General features: G+C 38.9%; 1 protein-coding gene across 1 annotated transcript in view; it reads left to right on the top strand.

The window, feature by feature from the left end:
* The window catches only part of SCML2 (Scm polycomb group protein like 2), a 72,107-nt gene that overhangs the window by 32,822 nt on the left and 11,796 nt on the right, over nucleotides 1-27,489 (top strand). Inside the window, exons 9-13 of the mRNA XM_086464784.1 lie at nucleotides 2,464-2,552; nucleotides 3,960-4,203; nucleotides 16,703-16,953; nucleotides 21,879-22,014; nucleotides 22,936-23,139. Coding sequence (XP_086320910.1) covers nucleotides 2,464-2,552; nucleotides 3,960-4,203; nucleotides 16,703-16,953; nucleotides 21,879-22,014; nucleotides 22,936-23,139 — 924 coding nt within the window. The remainder of the gene's footprint in view (nucleotides 1-2,463; nucleotides 2,553-3,959; nucleotides 4,204-16,702; nucleotides 16,954-21,878; nucleotides 22,015-22,935; nucleotides 23,140-27,489) is intronic.

The raw sequence follows: 27,489 nt of genomic DNA, 5'->3' as shown, positions 1-27,489 counted from the left end.
CAGAGTGCCAGTCTAGAAAAATATTATTTCTGATAGATAGATACAGTTTGAGCCCAGAAGGGCTTTTTTCCTTCTTTCCTGTGTATGTATAGATGTTTTGAATGAAAGCACTGGAAATTCTTGACACCTGGGAGAAAAGAGTCTTTTTTTTTTTTTTTTTTTTTTTTGAGAAGTTACTCAGTTTAAGCTCTCTGAAGTTCTTGATATAATCTTATAGAATCAGTGCAGTGATACCAGTATGAAAGAGGTTTGTAATAGAGAAGTGTAATACCTATTCTTTCAGCTGCACATATGTACAGTGTTAATTATATGGCTTCAGTTCAGGAGCATAGTGCTTTTTAAAATGTGTTTCTAAACCAGTCTGATGAATAAAACAACGCTGGGTTATGATAATGCGGGGAGTCAATCCATTAAGAAGAGAAACTTTCCATAATCGTGAGCAGAAAGCTTGATGCCTTCTCTTCGGATACTGTTTCTCACGCTTATTTGGTCAGGCTGCTCATAGTGCAGCACCTAACAAGCAGCTGTTTCCCTGCACCCAGGCATGTAAGTTTACCTGTCCTTGTAACAATTGCTGGTTATTCAGAAAAGAATGTGAGTGCCATTATTTTGTCTCTCCTGCCCTAGATTTTTCTAGAGATAGGCTAAGTTCCAGCAATCAAACATTCTGGCATACCTAGATGAATTTTTGAAAAAGCCTTTTTGGCAGTTTTACAGCATCCTGTTCCTGGGCAAAGCTGGGAGCTAATTGGGTGTATAATTACCTCCTGTTAGATGTTTAAGCAACTGATTTTTTTTTTTTTTTTTTTTTTTTCCTGAGTAGTAGGGAACCTTCTGGATACTAATGTTCTGCTTCTCTCATAATAACTAGCTAAAATAGTCCCTCCTACCTGATTTTTACATAGGTTTAATTATGCATGTTACATAAGGGTTTTGCGAAAGTAATTAATGTAGCAAAAGGTTCCTGTTCCAGCCTCTGTTTTTCTTAGGTGAGCTTTTTTGTTGTTGAGAGCTTAATGTTCTCAACAAATCATGTTGAGCGTAACATTTTATCTGTTTTTACCAGAATGTCTTAAAGGCCAAATAACTTTATTTGAAACTCTTGCTTAGTTGTCATTCCTCTGTCTTGTGTATATGTCTTTTCTGGGCTAGCTGGTTAGGAATATTTGGTTTTGGTAACCACATGTGTTTAGGTTATAGAAAGACTCTGGTATGAAACCAGGACTGATAGTCAGCTCAGCAGTCCTCAAAGTATGACATCATTTGTCAAGTATGAGCTTTGTATTCATTTAGGTGTTGCATAGGTAGTTCCAAATTGAAAACTGTTTATTCAACTGAAAATAGCTTAAAGCTACTTGTTAAAGAACAATTATAGCATATAATCCAGTTTTAGATGACTTAATGATTTAACTGATGAAGAATTGCAGATATGTTCCACTTTTCTAGTTACATTTTTTTTAAAGAGGATTGTTGAGGCTTAGTTATGAGGGAACTCATCAGTTCCTGGCAGATTCTGATACTATTTGCTTTGTGGAAAAATTTCCAATTTGCTGTATTATGTCCGTTTTTCTTTAGAACTGTGCCAGACGTATAACTGCTAGAGACGCAGGAAAAATGTCCACTATGTCTGTTATCTTGCTCATTACTTTAAAACATCTCTTTGGAAAGCACAGAAACCAAAAGGATTTTTTGTTTTGTTTTGGTTTTTAGGTGGAAAGTAGTTGATTCTGAGGGAAGATTATCTGGAATGAGAAAGTTTTCAGCCAAACCTTAGTTCTGCTTGAATTAGGCAGTTCATCTAAACCAATTTGATTATTGTTTCTGCTTCTTATTCACTTGTAATGAAGAATATTAAAGTAGAATCACCTTCCAATTTGTTTTCCAATAAGATACATGCATTTATTAAAATAATCGTATTTTTGTTCTTGTTATGTGTTTTTTGGTTTTTTAAGGCTATTTATTTATTTTAATGAGGGAGAGCCAATTGTTCTTTTTTTTTTTGTCTGTGGTCTCGTGAAAGAATTAGAAGAGTCTCAAACATAAAAAGACATCTTTTCAATAAATGAAGGAAGCTGGAGCAGAAGATAACAGTTTAGAATGAGGGCAAAAAGCAGACCTGAACAGTAAGCTAGGTGCTTGTGCTGGGCGAGTTTCACTGGACCAGGGCCTGTGTGGGACAGCCTTATGATCTCCTGTTCTAGAACTTGCATGTTGTTAGGCCCTAGATGTTTATCTGTAATATCACGAATTGTGATGAGTGGTTCTGCAGGCACGTCACTCAGAATGGAAATGCATTGCATGGCTTTCTGCACCAACAGTGACGCTGTTTGTTCCTTCTTGGCTACTTTTATTTTGGCCGAGTACAATATAGAGGGAATGAGACATTAGTAAAACAGACTTTATATCCTTCTCCTCCTATTTTATTTTATAAACTGAAAGTAGGGCTGTCCGTTTGTTACTCAGGGTTCCAGATGAATGCATCTTCTTGGCCAATGTTTCTCTTGAGAACTCTCAATGGAGCTGAAATGGCACCTGCAGCATTCTTTAAGAAGGTAAGAAGAAAGTGGCTGCTAGTAAACAGCTTCCTACCAATTGATCCATGGTTACATTTTTTAATGAGGAAGCCAAGATATTACCCTGTTGTCTGCAGCACGGGAAGGCAAGACTATTATTTAAAATTACTTTGAACTGGATTGACAAGCTACAAAGCTGGACAGGAGGCGCTCTGGACGCGCCATGGAGATGGCTGTCTCTTTTCCTGAGTTGAGACTTTAAAGTATGGTGTATTATTTAGAAAAAAAATAGAGATTTAAGATACAATGCATATCACATTTCTTAACAGCACCATATTCATGTGATTGTGCACAGGAGTAAAAAAAAAAAAAAAAAAAATTAATGGGGAATAACAACCATTGGAATACAGTGGTGCTTGGAAAGGTTTTGTTAAACATTTTAATTGAGCACATACTCATCATTTAAAATGTAGTGAGAAAGTAGTTGAAAATAGCAGAAAAAGCTGTTTCATTTTCTAACTCTTGAGTAAGTTACTGTGAAACGTGAAAAGTTAAATAAAAACAACAGTAATATTAAAATGACTTGTTGGTTCAATTTTTTGTTGAGGTGGTAAAACCCTGCTGTCACATTGAGCGACTTCATTTTTGATACTGAGAGTGACATTGACAAATACGTCAGCAAATCAGTTAGTTTCAGACCTGCAATCACATTGCTTGCATGTTAACTTTATGTAATTATATATATTTTTTTTATATAAGATTATATAAATTTTCTCAGGCATGATGAGGCACGCTTCCATGTGTTAGCCTACCAGTGCATCTGAAATGGCTTTTGAATGATGAGGTTCCTGAGGCTGAGGTGGTAATTCAAGTTTGATTGGGTTACAGTTCCTGCTGTGGGGGTACACTTACGCTGGTCACATTGGCTTGATTTTGGTTTTCCTTTTGTGCACTTGGAATTGATCTAAGGCCAACTGAATTAACAGAGGCCTATAAATAATGTCCAATGCTAATGAATTTTTCATGGATTGATTGGGAGGTGAAGCTTTTATCAGACAGTTATCAGTCCCCAGAAATACCCGTTCCCTGCAAACCTTCTGTTCTTTATTAGCATGTAGTAATTTCATTTTAGTGTCTTTGTTGTCTTGCTGCCGAGACGTATATTGGGTACAACCTGTTGCTTATGTAAATACTTTTAGCAGGCTCTTTTTGTCATGGAGAATTTTGCTAATTATCCCAGCTCTGTTTTTCGGAATAGAATATAGATTTTTATAATACAGAAGAGCAAATGCAAATTTGAAATACGAGTAAGTTTCCTTGAATGTCTACTATAACTTTTTGAGAGTGATGAGTGTAAGAAGTAAGGATGTTGAAGAATAGAGGTTTTTCCTCTTTTTTTAAGAGGCCATAGAAATACAAAATATTCTACCACTCTTACTTTTGTAGGAACCACCAAAACCTGTGCCAAACTGCTTTAAAGTTGGAATGAAACTTGAAGCTATAGATAGAAAGAACCCATACTTGATTTGCCCAGCAACCATTGGAGACGTTAAAGGAGACGAAGTTTTTGTTACGTTTGATGGCTGGAGAGGAGCATTTGACTATTGGTGCAGATGTGATTCTCGAGATATTTTCCCAGTTGGATGGTGTAGCTTGACAGGAGATGCATTACAACCACCAGGGAACAATGGTAAGATGACTAATAATATTGCTTAATTATTTTTCCTCTCAATTACAGCAGAATTTTAAAAGCCAGCTGGCTGTATGCAGATAAGACTGAAGATTTGATTTGCGAGTAATTGATGTGGATGAAACGTTGTTAAATTTTCTTTATGTAGTTTAAAGCTAATAGGGTAGTTTCTGGGAAACAATTTTTGTCTGTTCATAGTAACTCTGAGAACAGTTTTATTTAATACTGTTAGGAGAGCTTTTGATAGTCTTTAATTTCTCTGTGCTTGTGAAGAATCTTGGACTTAAATTAGATTTAATGTTTGTATTATAGATAGTTAAATGCTCCTGTTTAGTGATACTAATATATTGGCAGGACTTTATATTAAGCTAACTGCTAAGAAAGTAGTCTTTGCGTCTGCGGTGGTTGAAGGTTTAAACTATATATTTAGCATTTCTTCCTTCATACTCACAAATTCTGTATTGAAGCTGCCTATTCTGAATGCTGCCATCCTCATGTCTTTAAGGATGTTTGTACATAGGGTTATAGAGTCCCTTTAACTAATGGCCACTGTGCTTTCTAACGCATGGCTATCTATCTTAGAAAGAAGGGAAATGGGAAAAAGGGATATCCCTGAATGTAATCCCTCTGATACTCTGGGGACCTCTTGTTTCTGTAGTGTAAGGCTTTTCTGTCAAACTGTTTGAGCTCTTCTATCCTCGCTCCCTTCAAATTTGACAGGAGGAGAAGTTTTTAAAGAGGGGAATCGTATTTTAATTAATGACGTTAATATTCTTGACCAGAATAATTTGTTCTCATGGTGAACATTTTCACAGCTGATGTTAGGTGAGTAATGAATGAGTAGACCAGTATCACAGAACCATCACTGGAATTACCAAAGGAACAGGAGCAAGAAGGCAAGAAATCAGTCCTTTTTCCTGCCTTCTCCATCCCCATTGTTTTTACTCAATCTTTTGCCACCAGATCAAGAACCATATGGAAAATCTAACTGAAATGAGTTAAGGTTAGCTCTGCATCCTTGCCCTCACCTGCCTGTCTGTAGTTACTGTCTGCAGTAGTCCCTTTTGGTGGATTTCAGCAAGGGGCCAACTATGTGTGTGGCTGTACTGGTGGGTCCAGGGTGATCTGCCAGTACAAACCTGCAGTGAGAAGGCGGGGGAAAGTCAGGTGAGGACAACCTACGTTCGATCAGAAGTTTTCTAATAGGTACCAAGCTGACCTCAGTTTTAATGTCTCTGTGCTCGCAATCTGTAAAGCATCTTTCTCAGCTTCTTCAGAAGGTTGACCTTGTCTTGAGAAATCATGAATGAGATGTGTTGTTATGGTAAGTTAATTACGTTAATTGTGGTGAAATAAAATGGCTTTATACAAAAGAGGCAGTGTAAATAAAGTAGAGTTTTTTAGAAGATATTTTTGTGACAGTTTAGATTGCTGAGTCCAGTTGCATCTTCTGGAAAGAAGTATTATTAAATTGTTTAGTCTACTTCAGTTTCACTGCCTAAGTTGATTATGTATTCCGGTTGTTCAGGTAATAAACCAAACAAAATTCTAGAGTATGTTCAAATTTGCTGAAGGCTTGAAATACCTCCTCAGGTATTTTTATGGGTTTTTTTTCTCTGTTTTGAAAAACATGAACACTTTAGGCATTAATAGAACCTGAAGCAAGGTTCTTACAGACTTGTAGGCAAAACTGAGAATTTTGGACATGTGGTAGAAACTGAGGACAGAAAGGTACAGGCTGGGGATTTCATTATTTTTGATTCAAAAAGTGAGCCCAAAGTTAACTGCAGTTTAATTAAAACTCTGTGTGCTCCTTTTCCCCCTGTTCTAAGCATAAAGAATTTGTTCTTTTGATTTTGCTTCATGTTCTTATTTTTTATGTGCTGTTTGTGCATGTTAGACACACTTGTCAAATTTACATAGCTAGATGAAGTATTTTTTGCTCTCAGGTTATGTTTTTCACTGTTATTTGATGGCTTTTGAGCCATTAAAGAACTGTAATGATAGTCCTTTATTAAGATGTAAATAATAGCTTCAAGGAGAGTGTAATCAAGTCATTTCAATTCAGAAATATGATAATGTTGTCAGGATTTTTCATTAAGTCACATTAACATTGACTGCTCCTGTTAAGGAAGAAGGTATGGCAGATACTACACTGAAGGGATTCATATGAAATATTACAATATTATTCTGGCCTGGACTTTTTTCCTGCAGGTTAGTTTAGTATTTCTGCCTTGAATTACCGCAACAGAAAGTGGAAATAGTTGACTGAGTGTGGCTTAGATTTCAGAGTGAATATAATGAGAAGTATTCTTGATTTTTGTCATTGCCTTTCCTGAAAGCATGTAAATATGTTAAAGACTGAAAAAAACCCCTCAAATTTTAGTGAACAAGCAAACCCAATATCCTGTAATCTAAGTATGAAAGTGATAAAGGATGCTTTAAGTTTCATCCGTACCTAGGACAATAATTTCGTGCCATGAGACTTATATTTTAGGGTCTAATTTAGCCTTTTGAAAGAGAGATGAAATGCAGTAATGGAGACAATATAAAAATCGGGTAAGATTTTATTTTAGCTGTTTACTGCCTTAGCCGTTTAGGATGCCCAGAGAGGATGTAGGTCCTCTGTTTTAAAAAACAGTTTAAACACAGGCCTCTTAGATATGGGTAAATTTATTCAGACCAGATTATGTAGTGTATTTAGTTTTTATAGCTATTATCTTCTGTGACTTGCATTGGTTTTAAACAGATAAGCTCAGGAATTAAGATGCAATTAATAGAAGATAAAATGGAGAAGGTAGGTGAAAAGTTGTTTCGGATGAAGTCTTTTTAGCATTCAGGCCTTAATCTTCATGTTGATGTTTTGTCTTTGGTCCTTATCAGAAAATGTGACTTAAGTGGACCTGGCTGGCTGTCAGGGTATGTGTACAGTGGTATGAAATGTAGTGTTGAATATTTATACTAGCAGAAGCTGTACTTAGCTAATGTTGTAGTTTGTTTCCTTAGGAATATCTCTGATAGTAGTGATTTGTTATGTATGGTTTGACAACAGTGCTTGACGTTGGTTTGGCCTGCTGGCCCAAGGTTAGTATTTTAAGGATGCAGCAGATTGTTTTCTGTGTCTCTTGGTCACTTAAGTGCTTTTAGAGATGTCTTGTCACTCAGGAATATAGTTGTGGACTATAACTGGTGAAAAAAGTTGGCAAGATAATGTCTATGATGGATCAATCTCATCTGCTCTAGCAGGCTTTCTCCAGCAATTGCTGAAAGCAGATGTCTGAAGAAAAGCATAAGCATAAGAGGTTTGCAGAAGTATTTCTAATATCTGGCCATCTACAATCCAGCACCTCCCAAGCCCAGAATAATGCTTTTGGGCTAAGTGCCTCCTGGAGAAGTTTGATCTATTTTGTTCGGTTATATTTTGGAGCTGTCTGAACTTTTAGCGCCTACAGCATCCTGTAGTAAGGAGTTCTGTACTTGAGTATATGTTCTGTGGAAAAGGAGATACCCTTTTTCTTGCTGGTAGTTTCGTTTGTTGTCCTCATGTTCTTGTACTGAAGTAACTTCTTGTACTTCCAGTACTTGTATGGGAAGAGACGGTAATTAGTCATTCCCTAATTGCCTTCTCCGTATCCATTGTGATAACCACCTATGTTCTAGCTTCCCTCACCTATCTGTATTCCAAACTTGTAAAATCCTCTTGTTTCATTTTTCATTCTTATGGTATCAGTTTAATTCCTCTGATCATCCTTGTTCTTCCATACTGTTTCCATTTCAGCTATGGCATTTTTGAGCCACTGGAACCAGAAGTGCACAAGATACTTAAGACTTAGTGGCATAGTGGTGGTTTCTGTTTTGTTTTCTTTTACTTCTAGAATTATTTGTGAATTGGTATTTGGGAGTTTTGGCAATGAACTAATACTGTGATAGAAATATTTATTTTAATTCTAAGATGTCATTTTTGTATGCGTCAGCTAATAGCTCATCGTCGATCACAGCAGCTGAATTATTTTGGATTGCTTGACGTTGGCTTTCACGTTACTTCCTCTGCTGAGCAACTGCTCAGCTTTACAAGATCTTTTTGTACATCTTTACTGACTCAAATAATTGTTCAGCAGTTGTTGCCGTCTCATGCTTTACTCTTGTCCTAGATCATATATGAATTAAATGGCACAAGCCTAAGCAGAGATCTCACCAGGATTTCTCTAGTCTTCTCTTGACTGTGGAAACATACCCGTTTTTCCTGGCTGCTGTTTGGTATTTTCCAAGAAATTCTTTAGAAGGATCATGGGAGCATTCCCTCGTATCCATTGCCAGCTAAGGATTTTTTTAAGAGGTTATGGTGTGAGATCTTGTCAAGTGCAAATCCATAGACTATGTCAATTGACTTTCCATCGTCTACTTGCTTACTGATCAACTCCTTTAAAAAAATTAGTAATAGATTTGTGAGATGTGACTTTTCTCTACAAAAGCTACAATGGTTCTCCCCCAACGCATTGTATTTACGTTTAGGTTTACTGCCTCTGTTCTGTCCAAGAGTTTTTAGCAGCTTAGCCAGAACAAACATCAGGTGTCCTGTCCGTACGTTGCTGGCTGGAGTGTTGGCATCGCATTAACCACCTTTTTAAGTCTTGGAACTTGAGGCGATTTTAAGAACAAACTTGCGCAGCACCATCAGTAGGTTGGACATTTCATCTTTTCATTTCCTTAAAACTCCTAAGTGCTGCGTGTCCTACCAACTCTCTACTGCTTATTTTATCACTGTTTCCTGACCTCTACTACTCGTACTTCATGTCAGGGAACTTGTTTCAAATCCCTGTGAAGAGGGGTCCTGATCTGGGAACTGATGTGATGAGCTTCCTTGGAGTGAGAATGAATGCAAAAACCCAATTTAATCTTGTTGCTTTAGTGTTACCTTCCACATTTCCTCATTCTGAAATTTGATCATCTGTTGGGTCCGTATAACTTCTGCTTTTGACATGCTTTAAAAAGGCTTTTTAAGTTTGATATCTTTTGGATGTTTTTTTATTAACTCTTTTTCTGGGCCAAACATACTATGTTTTTCTATTTAACCACCATAGACTGTAATTTTTATTTTACTCAGTTGGATAATAGAAGGCCGTTACTATGCCTAAGAATATTATTGTACTGCGCTGTAGCTGTTTGTATCTGAAGCTTATGATTGAAGTAGATGGCAGGTGAATGGAGATTGTCAGAGCAGTTTCTGTTTGCTGTTTCTATTTAAATTCATTTTACTGTTTAGTCATCACATGTAAATGGCAGTCACTTAGGCAACCCACCTTTTTATTTATAATAGAAGTAAAACCTTTTCCATAAAAGAGAGAAAACAAAAGAACTGGGGACAAGCCACATGGGAAATGATAAGTAGTTCTACCCGCGAAGATTGATTACGGTATAAAGTAGTATCTATCATTTAGATGTGAACAGCATCTGGAGAGGGATCGGTTTCTATATATCCCTGATCCCCCCAGTCTTACGAAGCTGGATCTTTGACAGATAAAGGTGATGCAAGAACTCATGAAGGAGGAACTGCTCTCTGCGCTGTACAGGAGAGATTTTGAGTGACCAAAGGAAGATGATGTAGTCATCTAAATAAAAACAGTGACACACTGTAGCTTTTATCCTTAGTCCTCCTTCCCTCATCCTTAGTCCTCCTTCCCTCCTTCCCCTCTGTCTCACTCCCTTCCACATCGTGTGTCCCCTCATTGCTTTTCTCCCAATTCAGTGTGCTTTTTGTCAGTGAGAGCAATCTTCTTTCATTACGCTAATCAGCCTGTTATGTTAAAAGTCTCCTTCAAAAGCTGTCTGCAGCAGTAAGAGTAGTACAGGCTCAAGCAGAAATTAAAAAGTATCTTGTTTGTCTGGTTTATGATTTCTTAGTTTACTTTTATTTAATTTTCAGACATGTTCTCAATGCTTACTTTGTGCAGATTTTTCCAGGCTAGCTATTGGAGATGCACTTCTCTGTTATTGATAGTGAAATCATGTCAAAATAGCTGTGCTGTGTTTTCAGCTGAGTTGTATACAAATGCGCAACGTTAATATAAACTTAAGTACTACTCTATATACAGTTTGCAGATGAAACAAAAGAAGTGTTGAAACTTTAGACAGAGCTACAGTTAGATCTGTTAAAAGACTCTGCATTGTTTAAAGTAGCCAAAAAAAAAAAAAAATCAAATAAGCGTGGTAATTCTTAAGTTTCATTAAAGAAAAAAACAAATGCTGAAATGGTACAATTTCATACTGCTGGAGGTTTCATTTTTCTGTCATTGCAGCCAGCTTCTCTTCACAAGCAGGTCACAGTAGTTAAATCAGGCACATACAGTAAGCAGATTTATGCTGTCTTCAGAATTGTACATGAAAAACTCCTCGGTGCTTCAGGCTAAAATCTGATTTGCCACATTCTCTCACATGTTAAGCTTTTTTTATTTGGTATTAATGTTTCTTGGCATCTTGCAGCAAGGCCTGGATGGTGCTGCTGCAGGGCAGTAATCACTTAAGAAAAAATAAAGGTTTTGCCTTTCCCAAAGCTGTGACCTTACTGTAAGTCTGGTTTCGTCACCAATTTACCATGTTTATTTATAAGGTAGTTGTGATTTTCTTTTAAGTTGGAAGTACTCCAAGACTTGTATTTTTGGCTCTTACACAGCAAATTTTTTTTTTATTATTATTATTATTTGCTCTTGTTTCAGGTCTTGTGGATACTAATGTCAAAAGGGGTCATGTTGCTCAACTAGTGGATAGGATTGGATTTTTTTCCAAATCTGTGTTAGTACATGTAAGCTATGTTAAGAATATCAGTGCTGTCATTCAGATACTGAGACAAAACAAATTGTGCATTGCACTAACCACACTCTGCGTTTCTTTTTTCTTCCCCTGAAGCTTTTTGCATTTTATTGTTTCATTTGGGGCCTACCTTTCATCCTGCTGATGCTATGGCAAAACCTGGGCAGAATCAGTAATGATGGGGTGAAGAATCAGGATGTTAAAACTCTTACCTGATGTGTAGAGCTAGACTTTGCCAGATTCATCATCAGTACACCTAAACTGTCCTCAGGTAACTCAAGTTTGTGCTGCTTTGATAGTTTATCGGTTATTTACTTGCTCTCTTCCTTCTCAGCTTATCAACAATACAGTGTGTTTTGGTTTGGTTTGGTTTGGTTTGGTTTTTTCTGATGTGGTTGCGATGGCAATGCTTTTTTGAAAGGTGAGACTAGAACCCGGCTTTTCACAGTTCTTTGTTTCTGGAGATTGACTAGAGGGATCTTTCCAGGAGTCTGTCTTTTGTTTTGCTTGTATCCCCTACTGCTGCATGCCCCGTGCCCCAGATGGGCTCTTAAAAGTTGGGTTTTTTTGGAAGTGATGTGTGTTAGTTTGATTAGCAGTGAGTTTTGACGGAACTTTGATGGAACTTAATTAGTATTTTCACAGGTGTGTTCTGTAGGTGCTGGCTTGCCTAGTTTTCGAAAATGTGGGACACTGGGTAGGGGTGAGGGACCAAATATGCTACAATGCTGCCTGGAGAAGTTACTAGGAAAAAAATGCTTTGCTTTCCTCTGATTAGGTTGATTGGAGCCCTCCCTTTTGCCGTACAGGACTGTGAAAGGAAGGCTAGGATTTCTTACAGAAGAGACTTTTTTTTTTCTTTTTTCCTTTTGGTGTACTGGTAGCAGAAACTAAAATCTAGAAAGAAGAAAACTGCAAGCCACAATGTCCGTGTCTTGCCAAGGTGGATGTTGAAGTTTCCAAGTGCAGTGTTGCTTTTTAGGTAGCAAAATGATGACTTAGAACTGATTTTGTATCATAGCAACATATTGATTAGTATCTTGCAGCTACCTCTTAACCAGAAGTAATCCAAATACAGATAGAAAGAGGTGGCATATACTTATGCTTTTGTATGATTCTCTTGTTCAATTGAGACATAAGGACATAAATTTTTATAATCCTTGGCAGTAAGCTGCTTTGAAAAATTGCTAATCTTTTCCACCTCCTTTGCCAGTTGTCACAACTATCATGATAATAACTTACTGTATTAAAGAAGGTTAATTTTATAGTTAAAATCCCAGGCTAGAACTCGGGAGGTATGTTTCCATTACTTTTGCTGTGGAATGCTCGCATGGATTTAGGGTAAATTGCTAAATCTCTTTGCCTCATTTTTTTAATCTGTAGATGAGAGAAAGGCCAGGTTTTTAGATTCTCAGAACGTTTGGCTTGTGTCTCAGTGGGGGCATAGGAACAATACTGCGGTACAAATAGAATCATTTCTGTCTTGAAAGAAATGCTGGTTTAAACACTGAATTACTGTTTTTACTGTCCTAATTGGCACCTTCATCTAAGGTAGCAATGCTGTGTTCACAGAAAGTATGGCAAAATGGGCCCCTACCTTTCACTTCAGCTTTTTAAAATCTTGTCTTGTAATTGCTGCTCTGTGACACTAACTGAATAGTAGATTTCTAATGTTTAAATATTACAAATCTGAACCTTTTTTTCCCCCCCTTGCTTTCCATAAAAACATGGAGTGAAACAGTCACTGTGGATTATTTGAGGGAATTTTACTAATTAGAATTGCATGAGAATTCAGGCTTCTGAGCTGTCATCTGCCCCATTCCCTTCCCAAGAGCTGGAGGTTTCAGTAGCTTCAAATTTCACAGTTGTCTTAAATATCTGACTTAACTCTGGCAAGAGATCTTGGGGATAATATTCTGGGGTGAAATTTTGCAGTCCCGCATGTGTCTGGGCAGTTTTTTTGCTTCTACAAGCAGAATTTGGCCGTCATCTAAAGTCTCATCTTTCATGTCCTTCTCATGCAAATGAGCTCGGTTGGCTCCAGTGGATCTGCTTGTGTGAATGAGGACTGAGTTGTGGCAGTGCATCCTTAGGCTGTGAATTCCGAGATGCTGGATTTGGGGTTTCTCTTACATACATTGGGTACAAAGTTTATAGGTGTGGGGATTCCCACAGAATGGTTTGGGGAAAAGAATGAGAATGTTTCGAATGAGCAATAGTTGAAAGTGTGAAAGCTGTTTGTGTGTTGCGTGAAGGTAGTCACCTATAGCACTCACTAACACAACAGTATAACTACAGCTTTGTGAACTTTGAAAATGCCGTTAGTTGCTAACATTGCTATGGTAAAGCATGTTTTTGTAGAGTGGTCTCTGCTCTTCAGTTACTGAGGATGCCAGTGCAGTTTTTGGGTGTAAATAAGAGACTTGGGAAAGAATGCCATGCGATGCATCCCACTCCTGAAACTGCAGCAGTGGATATTTGTGTAGAAAAGCAACACTACACAAATGCTTGATTTTGTTTGTGCAAATGAGAAGGCCTTTGTGATGCAAAGCAGCATCCTGAAAAGGCAAATGTGCTTTTTTGGTTGTAAATATCCCAGCTAAATACTGCAGTAATTGCAAGCAGAGCTTGGCATTTTTCCTCTCTATTCTCTTCATCGTTATATTTTAACAAGTTCTCATGAGACTATTAAAATGTCTTAGTTTTTGGAACATGTGGCCTGGTGGGGATAACTCTGTCTACAGATGCAGTGGGTTGGCAGCTCGATTTTGCATGTCTTTTCATTTCCCTCCAGATCCTGTGACCCAGCGTAACCTTTGGTCTCCCTCTGAAGGCCAGGGCGAAGGAAGTATGAGCAGGTGACTGATGATCACTGTCAATACAGCCTGCAGACAATATGGGAATTGCTTTAGCAGTCTCCCACTCCCTTGTGCTCCCCCCATCCTCTCTTAAATCAACAAATGCAAATAGCAGCCTCCTCATTTGCTGCTATCTCCGGGAGGCTGCCCAGGCAGCATGGGCTTTGTGGCAGTCCTGCCTATTGAAAACAGCAGCTTCAGCCTTAAGCAGAAGGAAAACCACCAAGTGGGACCTGACCCACCCCACTCCCTTAATGGTTAATGCTACTAATATTTGGTCCTCTGGCGTATACAGGTAGGAAGATGCTGAGATAAGGGTACTGGATGTGTGTGGTTCAAGAGGGTAGCCTGAAGTGGTTGGAGTTGTTTGCATTGTTCTTTGTCCGGTAAATGCCCTTCTGGAAGGGAGTAGGGATTGCCCAGTGTCTCGAAACTCATACCTGTGCTCCTAGAACCTGTTGACATTGCAATTAGCTGTGTATTTAACCTTAGCTATGTCTTTACTGTGGGAGAAGAGAAATGCGTTTCCTAGATTACAGCACAGGCAGAGGCACAAAGAATTTGTGGAACTACATTTCTTTACAAGGTCATGATTGTTTTGTTAAACAGGTAGTTGTGTGGCACAAATAAACAAAAATAGCTACATTTTACATTGGTTTAAGCATAATACGGGACACACTACGTAGTACTGTCTTGTACAGTATACAGTTGATATTGTTTTGTTTTCCAGATGTACAGCTTAACATGAGCTGTCATTCAGCAGTTCGGAGGTGTAAAAGTAATGCTATGCCAGCATTTGGTTAAAATGTTGTTCATTTTACTTTAAGCTGTTATTGCATGTGAAAATAAGTTTTGGCATACATAAATAGAAGGAAAGTGATCACTTTGCACATCCAGAAGGTGGTCGTTCTCAGATGCCTGGAGTTATCATGTCTGTATTTGATGTATTAGGATTACAACCAGCCATAATGAAGAGGTTTCTTCTGAACTGCCATTTAGTATTATTAGATTAGTAACCGAATCAGACAAATAGCAATGTATGTAAATGCTCCTACAGCTTTAAAAATATATGTCAGTAGTACTTGTATTTTATAAGAAGTCTGTTTGCAGTGTGTATTTCATCTTTCTGTGACATCTTCTGTTGCAAATACTTAGTAACAGTTAACTCCTGAATACAAATTCAGAGTTAAAGTAACAGTTGTAAAGTTAAGTGCTGGACTGTTAAGGTGAATATCACTTGTAGAGCTAGACGTTGAAACTATTACTCAATCTTTTGTAGTTACTTTTTGGAGGAGTGTTCTTTTCTCAATATTTCATTTCAAATGTATCTTTGAGTTTTGTTTTGTGTTTTATTTGCTTACCAGAAAGCCTCAACATACTAATATTTTAGGAGAAGAAATTTTCCAGATTCACAAAAATCCAGGAAATTAGCTATTAGCAACCGCCTATGCTTCGCGTTCAGTCTGCAATAGTGCTTTGGATCAGGCACTGGTGACTGACACAGTCAAAGCCCGTTTGAACCCTAACTTTCAATACTTCTAAGTTCTGTCACATGAAGTTCGTAGTGTTGGAGGTTAGGGTGAATTACAGGAGTTTCACCATCAGCGAGATGCAAAAGGCTGTGGTAGGGTCAGTGTGATACTTGAAAGCCATCTAATTTTAGTGCAAAGGCTTCAAATGATTTCAAATACGTTGCGTGTTCCTTTCCCATACCTCTCACAACAAGAGTGGTTCGATGTCACGACATCTCCCGTTTTCATCTCCTACTTACCTCTTCTGCAACTTACGCATCCATCTGCCTGCCAGCAGTCAGGCCAGCAAAATAGAGTATTTGTTGGACTTTTGGACTTAGTAATTGCTTTTTGTTGGCCACAGGTGCTGCCGTAGCATGGTGCAGTACATCTTTTCATTGAGGATACGTCCTTATCCGTAGGTTCTGTTTGGCATCCTTCTGGTGTTTTTTTTAGTCTGTCCATGTTAAAATAAAATAATGGTTATTACTTCAGAGAAGAGTGAGTTGGGTGGAAAAAGATTGATAACTAGGAAGTTCAATGAAATCTGATTACATCTTGCAGCTTCACACCAGATTGTGATACAGTCACATCATATATATATTGGATCAATTATGTATTAGGATGGAGATTCACCAGAGAACCACTTCAGTGTAAAGAATGAATAAAAATGATACTTTGTGTTTGATTTTTGGAAGTCTTTTCTTCCAAATAAAATTTTAAGTCTGGGTGGCTCCAGGTAGAAAAATATGGGTATAGTTATGTGAACTTAACTTTATAAACTGGCATCTCAGACAAATGCTCATTAATGATACTTTGCCTATCATCAGTTTCTCCTCTTCAGTGGGATGATTTTCTTTGCTGTTCAAAATTGGTTTGTAGCTCCCTAGAAGTAGTGGGCATGTGTTGTAATCATGGAAACAGCTCTTAGAGGAGGACAGATGTATTATGGGCCGTATAATTTGTGAAGTATTTTGAAGGCCTTCTTGATGAATGGCACTTTATAAATATCTTATCATAATTAAATCATGGGAAGCATTTATAAGGTGAGTGGAATAATTCTTTTTTTTATTTTTATTGGAATGTTTTTCTCTTAGGAAAGTCCCTCTAAAAGAATGGGTATAAAGAGTTCTCTCTTTGGCTCTAATGAAGTTATATAGTTTCATGCCAACCACTTAAGTTCAAAATACCAAGTATATTTATTTTACAATGTAAATTGTGCACTACATTTTTATTTTTTTTAAGCCTTTGTTAGAAAAGTTGCTTTCCATCGTTCATTTTGAGGTTTTCCCCCCCTTCCCTTTTGTTTTTGTTTTTCCTCAGTTTCCATTACAAAGAGCAGTGCAAAAATCCAATCTTCCCCTTCCAAAGTGACCCGGCGTTCAATGCAGTCTCCACAGAAATCTGCTCCAGTACCAGCGCAACGGGGCAGGAAACCAGGTCGGGGCAAACCCCCTGGACAGTCTGCAGTTCCCAAGAAGGGCAGGTCTCCTAAAAATATTCCCCTGACAAAAACCACCTCTCATACTGAAAACCTTAAAACAAGGAAAAAAAGTTTAAAACCTGGAAAAAAGGTTAGTCCTTATCTACTACTTTACTTTATATTGCAAAATTTTGTAGTGAGATTTTTTTATTAATTTTCTGTCTTCTCTTCAGCCTTCAGGGCTTTACTGTTTTCAGTAATTGATTACAAGAGAAAGTCTAGAATACCTATTCTGGAATATTTCAGTACAAGCTTCTGTGGATTATTTTATTCCAGAACAAGATTACTAATTTATTTATGGGTGAGTTGTTGGTGTTGAAAAATACTGTTTTGGAATAGCCAGTAAAATTCCAAGAGCCAGGGAAGCCTTTAGGCTTTTTCGTCTGAGTTACTTTGTTACTGAACCATACATATAGATATAGTTTGTGTAATTTTATTTTTTTTAAATTTTTTGGTTTTGTGTTCAGAAACAAAGCATTAGGAACAGTGAGGGCTTGCAGAATTTCGGCATCTTGAGTATACAGCTGGATTTGCCAAGCGAGTCTCTTAGATACCCTCTAATCCTGGAGGTACTAGCATGAAGGAGGAAGCTTCTTTCCATGCAACAGGTTTCTCTAGGTGTGGGCCTAATTCTGCCCTGGTCTGAAAGACATGATGCCTTTTTCCCTTTCTCCCTGCTGAGCTTTTCTGACCCGGAGTGTTGGCAGCTGCCTCCAGCTTTAGCTCCTCTGGAGCCGTTTGATCAGGTAGAAATCGGCACTTCTGTAACAGCACCCTGCCCTTACCATTCCCACGTGATACCAGCACTGGTGGATGAACAGTCCCAGGGTGAGCTGGTTCAGGGAGCTAAACTGGCAAGACAACTAACCCAGCATCCATCCCTCTTACTTCCTTCTTTGTCTGCTCCACCCCAAAAAAGCACAAAAGCTACAGCTGCTGTAGGGAAGGATAGGATCACAGCAGGGCAGTTTTAGGGCAATTTGAATTGCTGTGGAAGTACAGCCTGTTTTCTGAGGCTTGCTCACCCACGGCAGGCTGTCAAAGAGGAGTAGCAATCTCCAGACAATTTGTGTATGTCCCTGTGCTCCTCCCTCCTTTGCATTAGCACCAGTGGGGGAGTTGGGGGGGCAATGGTTTTTCTGTTTTGTTTTTTTTCTCTCCCCCCTGCCCCTGAGTTTCCAAAAGTTAAACTTTTGGGGTTTTTCTCCTCCAGTCTGGATCTCTGTGGGCTATGGGATCTGTTGCTGGTGATGTGCGGAAAGGGGTGGAGTAATGGCCCAGGTGGGACTTCTCCCTTCAGTGACAGTGCTGATCAGTATAAAGTGCTAGTGAAGTAACATTGTTAGAGTGTACTCGGAAGGCTCTAGCACAAAACTGGAGCAGGCACTTTGTTGAAATGGTGACCATGAGGTAAGAAATTATTCCGGGGAGCAGAAATTGAAAGATGAGCGCTGTCTCCTCTGCCTGTCCCTTCCAGTCAGGCATCCAAACTGGTAGGCTACTGATGCAAGTGTTTTTCAGCTTTCTCTCTTGCTTGGTGTATAAAAGTGCACAGAGACACAAATTAAAGAGGACAAAGGTGCTCCTGTCCTGACTCAGCTAGTGGATGGGGTGTTCTCCATAAATCTTGGGGGTTTTAAAGGAGAGCACTGAACACAGGACTTTCATATCTTAAGGACGTACTTGGGTATGGCAGCATGAACACTTTCGTGAAAGAGTTTTGTCCTCTGTGTCTCCTGAAAAAAAATTGAGAGGCTTTGTGTGTATCCTTTGAAAGAATAGCTGGAGGCATCTCACCCAGAGAGGAGGCTTCTGGCCTCTAAATGCTGGGTGTCTGAAAGTGTCTGCTTGGAGCACTGTGTTTGTCACTTGGGAGGATTTGCTTGGGGAATGGGGGTTACTGCTGACACCCCTGTCTTGAGGCAGTGAATCTGCAGTACACAATCCTGATATCCTCTGTGGGACTAAGCAACTAAGAGTTAGGTTTTGCAGAATCTAAGTTTGATATATCTGATTTAGGAGTTTTACTAGATTAATTTTTGCATTAAAAGCTTTAAAAATTAGCTCCTTTTGAGAATCCACGGAAGGTTGTTATTGCTTTTGGTATGTGGTTAAATTGCCAAGATGTTATACATATGCACAAGCTCCTTTTTGGACTGTTACACCCGTTAGCATAAAGGTGAAGAGAGGAAATGGCTGCTTTGGTGTTCTGCACAGACAAGGGTGTATCTGACATGGAGTGACATACAGCCCATGTACCTCACAATACATACACAAATATAATGCATGGTATGTGCCTAGAGATTTGAAAGCTCTCCCCTCTCCCCTCTCCCCTCTCCCCTCTCCCCTCTCCCCTCTCCCCTCTCCCCTCTCCCCTCTCCCCTCTCCCCTCTCCCCTCTCCCCTCTCCCCTCTCCCCTCTCCCCTCTCCCCTCTCCCCTCTCCCCTCTCCCCTCTCCCCTCTCCCCTCTCCCCTCTCCCCTCTCCCCTCTCCCCTCTCCCCTCTCCCCTCTCCCCTCTCCCCTCTCCCCAAACCCTCCAGATTTCAGGCTAAGTAATTGTGCTTCACGTGTGAGCTGTCTGTGATAGTTTGAAACCTGTGTATTTGGGGAGATTGGTCTATGCCTGATACTCCATAGAGTTGTTTGACTTTCTTTGCCCTTTTAAGTTTGTTATGCTGCCATGTTTATTATTGTGCATGTATTAACTTCTATTATATAGCTAGGCATGTTGATCTGTTGTGTCATTTTTCTCCTTTATTTAAAAGTTTTCTAAGCTTCTCCGTAAGTATGAGATGCATGTTGGGTTTTGTTTTCCGTTTGCCTTCCCCCAGTTTGCAGTGTATTTTTCACTCTGTCATAATGAAGAAGAAATCCATTACATATCTTTCATGATTTTTAAAAGTACACTTTGCATAACAACGCAAAGAATTCCTTCCAGAATTTCTTGAGGAGGTGCCTTGGTCTGTGTGTGGATCACAGCCCTAAGTTCGACCCCACAAGAAGAGAGTTTTTAAGTGTCAGGGTAAAGCCTGTTAAGTTGGCCATGTGGTGCCAGACTGTGAGCAGTGCTCTCTGCAGGCAAACGGAGCTGGTGTGCCCTCCCAGCTGGCAGGGGCCAGCTGGCGACACCCTGACCAAGGAAACGTGCTGAGCCCTGCTGGGAACATGGCCTGCCTTGTGAAACAACATGGCTTTGGGATTGCAGTTTTCTGCTTGTCAGTTTGGGGTTGCAAAATGAGAACCTCAGCTGAGTAAGCATAACGTGCTGTCTTTCCAAAACACATGATCTTTCCTCCTTCTGAAGGAGAAGGTAGGAAAAGGCTGACTAGCCTCACCACTCCTTTGTGTTAGTGTGGAGGGTGGATAGTTCCTCTGCCTTATGATTTAGTGTTTGTATTTTGTTTTTGTGCCTACATTTCTCCCATTTCCTCCTCTTTCCACTCAACTCGACCACCCGTATTTTGCAGCCTGGTGACAGACAGCTGCCCCCCGCAAGAGTCCCTGCTCCAGAGGGGCCTTCAGGAATGTCAGAATTCAGATCAAAAGCTCAAGTGCATTTTTGTTTTCTGTATTAAGGATGGAGAGAGACCTTTCTGTCACCCAGCGTTAAGATACATAGGCAATTCCTGACAAGTAATACATCACTGCTTGGTTCGGTGTCTGACCTGAACCACTTCATCTCATTCACAATGCAATGCCAAGCCTTGGCAGTCTATTCCTTACGTTCATGGAGATTCCACCCAGTGCCATATTGTCAAGTAGTTTCTCTAGCCAAACCTATCTTCTCTGAACTGTAAAGGGCACAGAAATTCTCTTTTAAGTGCCCTGGATTTCATCAGGAAGTTGATTTATTCTTTATAGGTGTTGTGAAGAAGTTAAGCACTGCCGCTCTCAGGAAAGTGTATATTTTGATTGCTTTCTGCATGATTTTTAATATATTATTAGGAAAATTTGCTGCTTCTAAAAGTGTAAAGGATGAATACTGCTAAGTGGAAGAGGGCTTAGCCTCCCTTAGCAATTTGACTCTATTTTCACTTCACTGTAGATCAATTTTAGCAGTAAATCCCTACCACATGAGTAGCCAAGTCTCTGCTGCCTTCAGCAGTGTCAAGACCTTGGGTAATCTCTTATGTTCCTAATTTTTTTGGTAGGTAAGAGAATGAGAACGTAATCTGTTCTCATGCAAGAATAAATGGTGAAGGGAGGGGTGATGAACTTTTCTCCAATTCATTATTTCTTTTATTTCCACGTGTTTTCACGGCATGTCAAAGCACATTAGAAATGCCTTCCTTGCGCATGTCTCTTCTAAACCCCGCTCCAAACCAGATTACAACAGAATTCTCTGTTCCTCAGGTGGAAGGTAATGGACACTGACCAATTTCTAAATATTCGTGCTGTGAGCTCTAGTTAGCTGCAAATACATTTGGGCTGGGAAAGGAAGAGTGTTTGGTAACTCACATGACTGGATTTTAACTGCTGGTTTATTTGATATCTTGTCTAAAGCACCAATTCCTGAAAGCAATTCCTTGAGAATTTCAGCCCCTCTGAAACTAGCTGAGGAAAAAATCTAGGTGCACTGTAAAGTTGACACCTAAATGTGACTCAAGTTTTGTATGGGAATATACGCGCAGCCCAGCTGACTGATTTGAGTTGTGATAAATGCAGATGATTGGAAAGGTATGGACAGGAAAATAACACAGAACACCTCTTCTGTGCTTCCTAAAATTTAGAAGGGTCATGAATTACTATATAAAGCTCATTCTTTTCTCACTTTTTAGATAGAGGTGGATTCCTTTTTAAGTCATTTGTCTTCCACTGCCTTATTTAAGTAGCTGTAAATGCAGACTGACAGTTTCTGGTCTTCCTTTCCTGGACTTTATCTTCTCTGCTGTGTGTAGTACTTTTATAATAAGCAGCTACGCACATTCAGTAAGATGGTGACTGACAGCAGAAAGGTTTTGCAAACTCCTTAAAAAACGTTAAGTGTTTTGACTTGGGTTTTTTTCTCTAAACAGAAAAAAATCTTACCAGAACAACTGACTCCTGCACCTCCTTCTCCTCATTCTTCTCCTGAGGGTGACAGTGGCACTACGCAGATACTTAAAGATGGAATTAGTTTGTCTGGTGCAACTGCAACAGTTATATCCACAGGTAAAAGACAAAGAAAAAAAAAATTAATGACATTTTTAGCATGAAATTGCCTCCATTTCAAGTAAACTAGTAGTGTCATTTTATGGAAAATGTGCTGCAAATTTATTACTGTGAATCATTATCCAGCTGCCTTGGTTTTTAAAGATATTTGTAGGTGCCAGTGTTACTTTGCAGAATGAGTATTTTGATGCCTGCATTATAACCAGAAGTGCTGGAGCACGGGGGCTTTTGATAGATCTGCTAGACCTGGCAGTTTATTCCTGTCTGAAGAAGGAAACTGTACAGTTCTTTCATAGCTATCTCACTCCTTAATGTATGAAATGGGAATAGATGTAGCTAAAACCCCACATGATATTCTGATGTCGTGCAGGCTGTGCTGTAATACAACAAAATGGAGGCTTTATCTTTGTATAGCCTTACACTGAAAGGAACAACCTAGACTGTTTAGACCAAGTAAAGGCAATCAGAATGAGCATCAGTGGTAGATATATACCATGGGGTTGTCTTTGCAGCTTCTCAAATAGGAGAAAAATTAGGGCAGTAACTTGATAAGGCCGGTTTTTTAGAATCACGTCTTGGTAGTTTAGAGCACCTGCCAGTAATTCTTAGTCTATTGGAACTAGTGTATGAACAGAGATCAGTTAAAAGATAAGCACAAATATGACAGCTTTGCTATATTAGTGAGGTAGAGAAGGGTGTTAGAGAGCAGAAGGAAGCGGGTTTAGAACTCAAGCAGGAGAACCTTGATAGAAGATAGAGTGCGCACTTTTTGCATGCTCTGAAAGTATTTATGCATGTTCAGCTTCTGGAGTTGACCAGTACCTCTTTTCATCAAGATTAAAACTAAAAACACTGCATGCAGTTCTAATTTGGAAACATGTCTTAGTTTCTTGGCAGTAAATATGGCTTGTTCTTTTTCAGTGTGTGTTTATGTCAACAAGCATGGAAATTCTGGGCCTCACCTGGATAAGAAGAAAGTTCAGCAGCTTCCAGATCACTTTGGACCAGGTCCTGTCAATGTTGTACTTCAGCAGTCTGTACAGGCTTGTGTGGATTGTGCCTATCAATCCAAAACGGTCTTTGGATTTCTGAAATCTGGCCATCATGGAGGGGAAATGATAACTGGTATGTGAAGATGCTTTGTTTCTTCTGTTTCTTCACTTGATTGCTAACTGCTAGGGCAGAACTGAAGCAGCTGCAATGAGTTTATATCACTTCTGTAACTACGCACAGTTGAGAACATACTTGTGAACTCCTTTACTAAGAGAGTATTGGTGATTTATCTCACTCAGGGTCAAGGATGATTTGAACCATACTTTAAGTTAGAATTTAGCAATAGCAATGTTAAATTACATATACACAGTACAGTTAGATTCTTATACTAAGTAGAGCTCATGCAACTCATTTAGCAGCTGTAGCCAAACATTTGTCAACTAAACTCAGGACGAGTGAAATATCAGGTTTATTAATTCAATTCATTTGCATAATCTTATCCACACATAGTGTTTGTGTTCTTAATGCCTTAACCAAGTGGATGAAAAGTTTCAAACTAATCTGTTTAGCTTCCAGGCAAGTGATTCCACGTGTTAAAGTTACTGTTTCTTCCCTTCCCCCATTCCCCAGAACTGTAGCAATATCTTAGGTCAGTATTCATCCACCTATGTCCCCTATTATGGAATAGGTTTATTTCTGCTACGTATTAATGACAGGTCTACAGATAAATTATCTCTATTTCTCAAACGGAATAGCTGCTGCTTGACATTTTTTTCCTTCTAAACTAGGAAATATTCTATATAGCAGTTAGCACATCAATTCATAATTCCATCACTCACGATAAAAAGACTTTGTGTTACTTTAGTCCCCTTACATTAACACCAGATGTGAAAGATGATTAGTGGAATACAAGTTCAATTAAATCCTCATAAAGATGTTGCCGTGTAACAGTATTGAAAAAGCAGCACCCAGACCTGCATATAGCAGAACTATAGTAAGCCTTGCGTATGTGTTCCCGTGAGTTTGTTCACAAAATGGATGCTGCTTCACTGCTGTGTAGTAGAGGTGTAATGGCATTGCACATAGGTAGTTTTGAAACCCATATTGCTTTGCTTTTGCAAGATAGATGAAAGTTTGTTACGTTATTAATACCTTGCTGTACTTAATTTAGACAAGTCAATTTTCTTGAACAAAGGGCACTGAGATGTGCATTGCCAGTATTCTCTTTGTGATTGTTTATTGTGAGGGACTAAATCATAGGCCAGTGGCATATCTGGGCTGTGACAATGTAGTTGAAAATCATTATTTCACAGAGGAGAGAGAAATTTCAGAATCTTTATGTAGTTGTGGTTTGTTTACATTCAAAAATTCTGTGCAAAAAGGAATTGCTCTTCTGCACCTGGCCTTGCTCCCAAGGCCTGGATTCAGAGAAACAAACTCTGTAGCCCTGTATTTGAGGAACTTGGTGTTGTTGACCGCTCCTGAAGCAGAGTGCTAGTCCAGGTGACAGCAAGCCACAAGACTCCAGTGGGTTTCTGATGTTCTTGAGCTCTTGCCTTCTCATCGGCTTGTCAAACAGGTTGCTGAGAAGCGGGTGAGCAAACACTCCCTGTCATTTTATCAAAAAACTGCGTGATGTATTTTGAGAAGCAGGAAACGTGGCTTAGGTTAATGTAGCACATGACAACTAGCTGTGCATGTGAGCAGTAAGGAAGAAGAGTAAAGCTGCAGTAGAATAAAATGAAGAATTATAGAATGAAATGGTGGGAGTGTTTTCTTGTAGAGTTTTTGTTTGAAAGTGGTTTTGGAGTGTGGCTTGTTGTTCAGGGTTGTTTTGGGATTTGTTTTCATTTTGTTTTAGACTGGCAAGAAAAAAAGTAAATGTTGCAGCAGAGAATAAGCAAAGAAGTCTAAAGTTTTTTGTGGATTGATACTTCCATGATGAGTATTATACTTGCCGTAGGAGGAAACTGTATGCTGATGAGGACGTGGGTAAAATAGTCTTGCTAGAATACATGTGAATAATTAGTGGGTTCTTTTGGTTCAGCTTCCAAAGAAAATAATTGTTTTGAATAGAATTGAATTTAGAATTTTTCCATCTTTTCGTACTCAAACAAAAGCACAAACAGTTTTATTTTTGCTTGATGCATAAGGTTTCAATTCAGGCAAATATAACTGAAAGGAAATTAAAGGCTTGATTAGCAAGCCCACTAATGGTGGTGGTGGTGTCAGCTCTTGTAGTGTAGAGACTATGGTGTTTGGTGGGATGAAACAGACTGAGGCTCAGATAAATAATCTCAAGCAGAGAGTTAAAATCAGACTTTTGGGTGAGTTTCTTCACTATCAGACAAACACATTTCTCTGATGGTTTAGCTCTCAGCCTTTCTCCTGCTTGAATCCGGTATTTAAAACATACTTTCACAATGGAAGGTGAAGAAATGGGAATGACTCTTCATCTCGGGGGCTGGGATTGTACACACAAGCTCCGGTCCCTGTTTATTTGTCATTAAAGGTTGAGATTATTGCGCCTTAGAAGTACTCCTTTTTATTTTTTTCCCTTAGCATTTGTCTGGGAAGTAAGACTTGTGTTGTCCCCAGGCAGAGCAGCCAGTTGAACCTATGGCTCTGGATCCCACACCCTTAGTTGGAGTTTGTACGGTTGCCCTCAGGTGTTCAGTGTACAAAGGAGCTGTGTTTGCCCAGAATCTTTATTTGTGGCTTTTTCCCATGGTATGTCTTGCTGGGGCAGTCACATTGCCTCAGCTGTTTCTTGCTTTATCCTCCTGACAACTCTAAGATAATATTGTTCTTTTCAGTGCTTCTTTTCAAAATGAGAAATTAGGGCATGGAGAATAAGTGATTTCCCTACGGTCATATAAGAAGATCCATAAGGCTATTATAAAGCATTTTAGATTTTTGCTGTGGCTGACTACTACCTTGCAGTAAATTTGTCAGGAGATCAGGCTGTGCTAGGTCTCACAGCCCATTTGCTCCCCAGAACTGGTTGAGTTCCAAGCAAAAATTTGCCTTCAGAGACCCCTTTGCCAAACAGAGGCTAGAGGACCTTGTGTCTGAGCCACATGTGGGACTGTGAATCATTAGCATTTCCTTTGAACCTTGGAGCCTGGAAAAACTGAATGGGCTGTGGAAACACGTTGGTCTGGGATTTGTCCAGGCTTTTGTACTGACTCTTAAACTTTAAGCACTTGCTTTGGGTCAGTCTGTCATGAAAGCAGATGAGAGAGGTAGCACATTGTTCTTGATGCTAGATGGTTAACTTGCATTAACTCTAGTCAGAAACTTCCTTACATCAACAGTGTAATTGACACTTCTGATTTCCTAAGGAAGCCTAAAATATGCTAAACTTGGGCGTTTTCTTGGGTTTTGTATACTGTCTTTTTTTTAACACAATATGAGAATGTTCCTTTATTCATATCTGTGAATAAAGGCTTTCTTGTCATTTCTGATTTTTTTTTTTTTTTTTAAATGCATCTGCTACCAACAAAATGTGATTCTTGAAAGCTCTACTTATCGTTTGGAAACTTATGTTAACAACAGAAAGCTGTGTGACAGGCTGAAAACCAAGAAGACAAATTGATGCATAAACCTGGTGTTTATGCAGCTTCTTTCTAGCCTTAAGCTTAAATTACAAGTTCATTCCTGCTTTGTCGTAATGTCTTTGTAATCAGAAGTAACTAAAAGTTTCGGCTAATTTAATGGGAATTATGTACCTGTATATTGGTAGTATTCAGTCTTTTCAAAATTTCACTGATTTTCAGAAAAAAAAAATCATCAGCTGCAACACTCTGGGCGGCAAGGAAGGAGGTCAACAAGTAAAAGATTGTAGGTACATGTCCAGGCTCTTTGTAATCACTCATTTTAAAAGACACCAGATCCATTTCTGGCTGTTGTGGTATCTCTGCCACCTAGATCCCGTTGAAATAAAGGGGAGCTTGACCGCTGTACTGTTGACAGCACGACAGATTTCTCTAGTGATAAAATAGTGAATAGCGAAACAGTTTATGTAGTCACAATTTCAGTGGTAATGGATACTAGCACATTACCACAGGTATGTTCAGTTCAGTTAGAAACTGAGAAAAAAAAAATCTTCAAGTTAATTGTTTCCCTTTTTTTTTTAATTTTGAGGAGTTTTTGTTTTGTTTTTTTTTTTTTTTTTTAGCAAGAACTGTAAAGGGTCTTTTCTGTGTTTTCTCCTACAAATAGGTGGTGAAGAGCTTGCTGTTTTATAAACAACAGAAATTACATGTAAGGTTTTGGTGATGAGGGAGCAGTTACAAGTTTTATAATGCTGGTGTGAATCCAAAGTAATTTTATTAAAATCAGTTCCCATAGAGCAAAGTTAAGCTGGCATGGATCCAACGGAAGGTCAAATCAGTCCTTTGGGTGTAAATTTGTTAAACTACCAGAATGATTGTTTACTCCTCTCATGTCTTGTGTGGTTTAAATCAAATCTGGATGTCT

Source organism: Leptosomus discolor, chromosome 1, assembly GCF_034619465.1.
Source record: "Leptosomus discolor isolate bLepDis1 chromosome 1, bLepDis1.hap2, whole genome shotgun sequence".
NCBI classification, from domain to species: Eukaryota; Metazoa; Chordata; class Aves; order Leptosomiformes; family Leptosomidae; genus Leptosomus; species Leptosomus discolor.
This window is presented reverse-complemented; position numbering and strand designations above follow the sequence as displayed.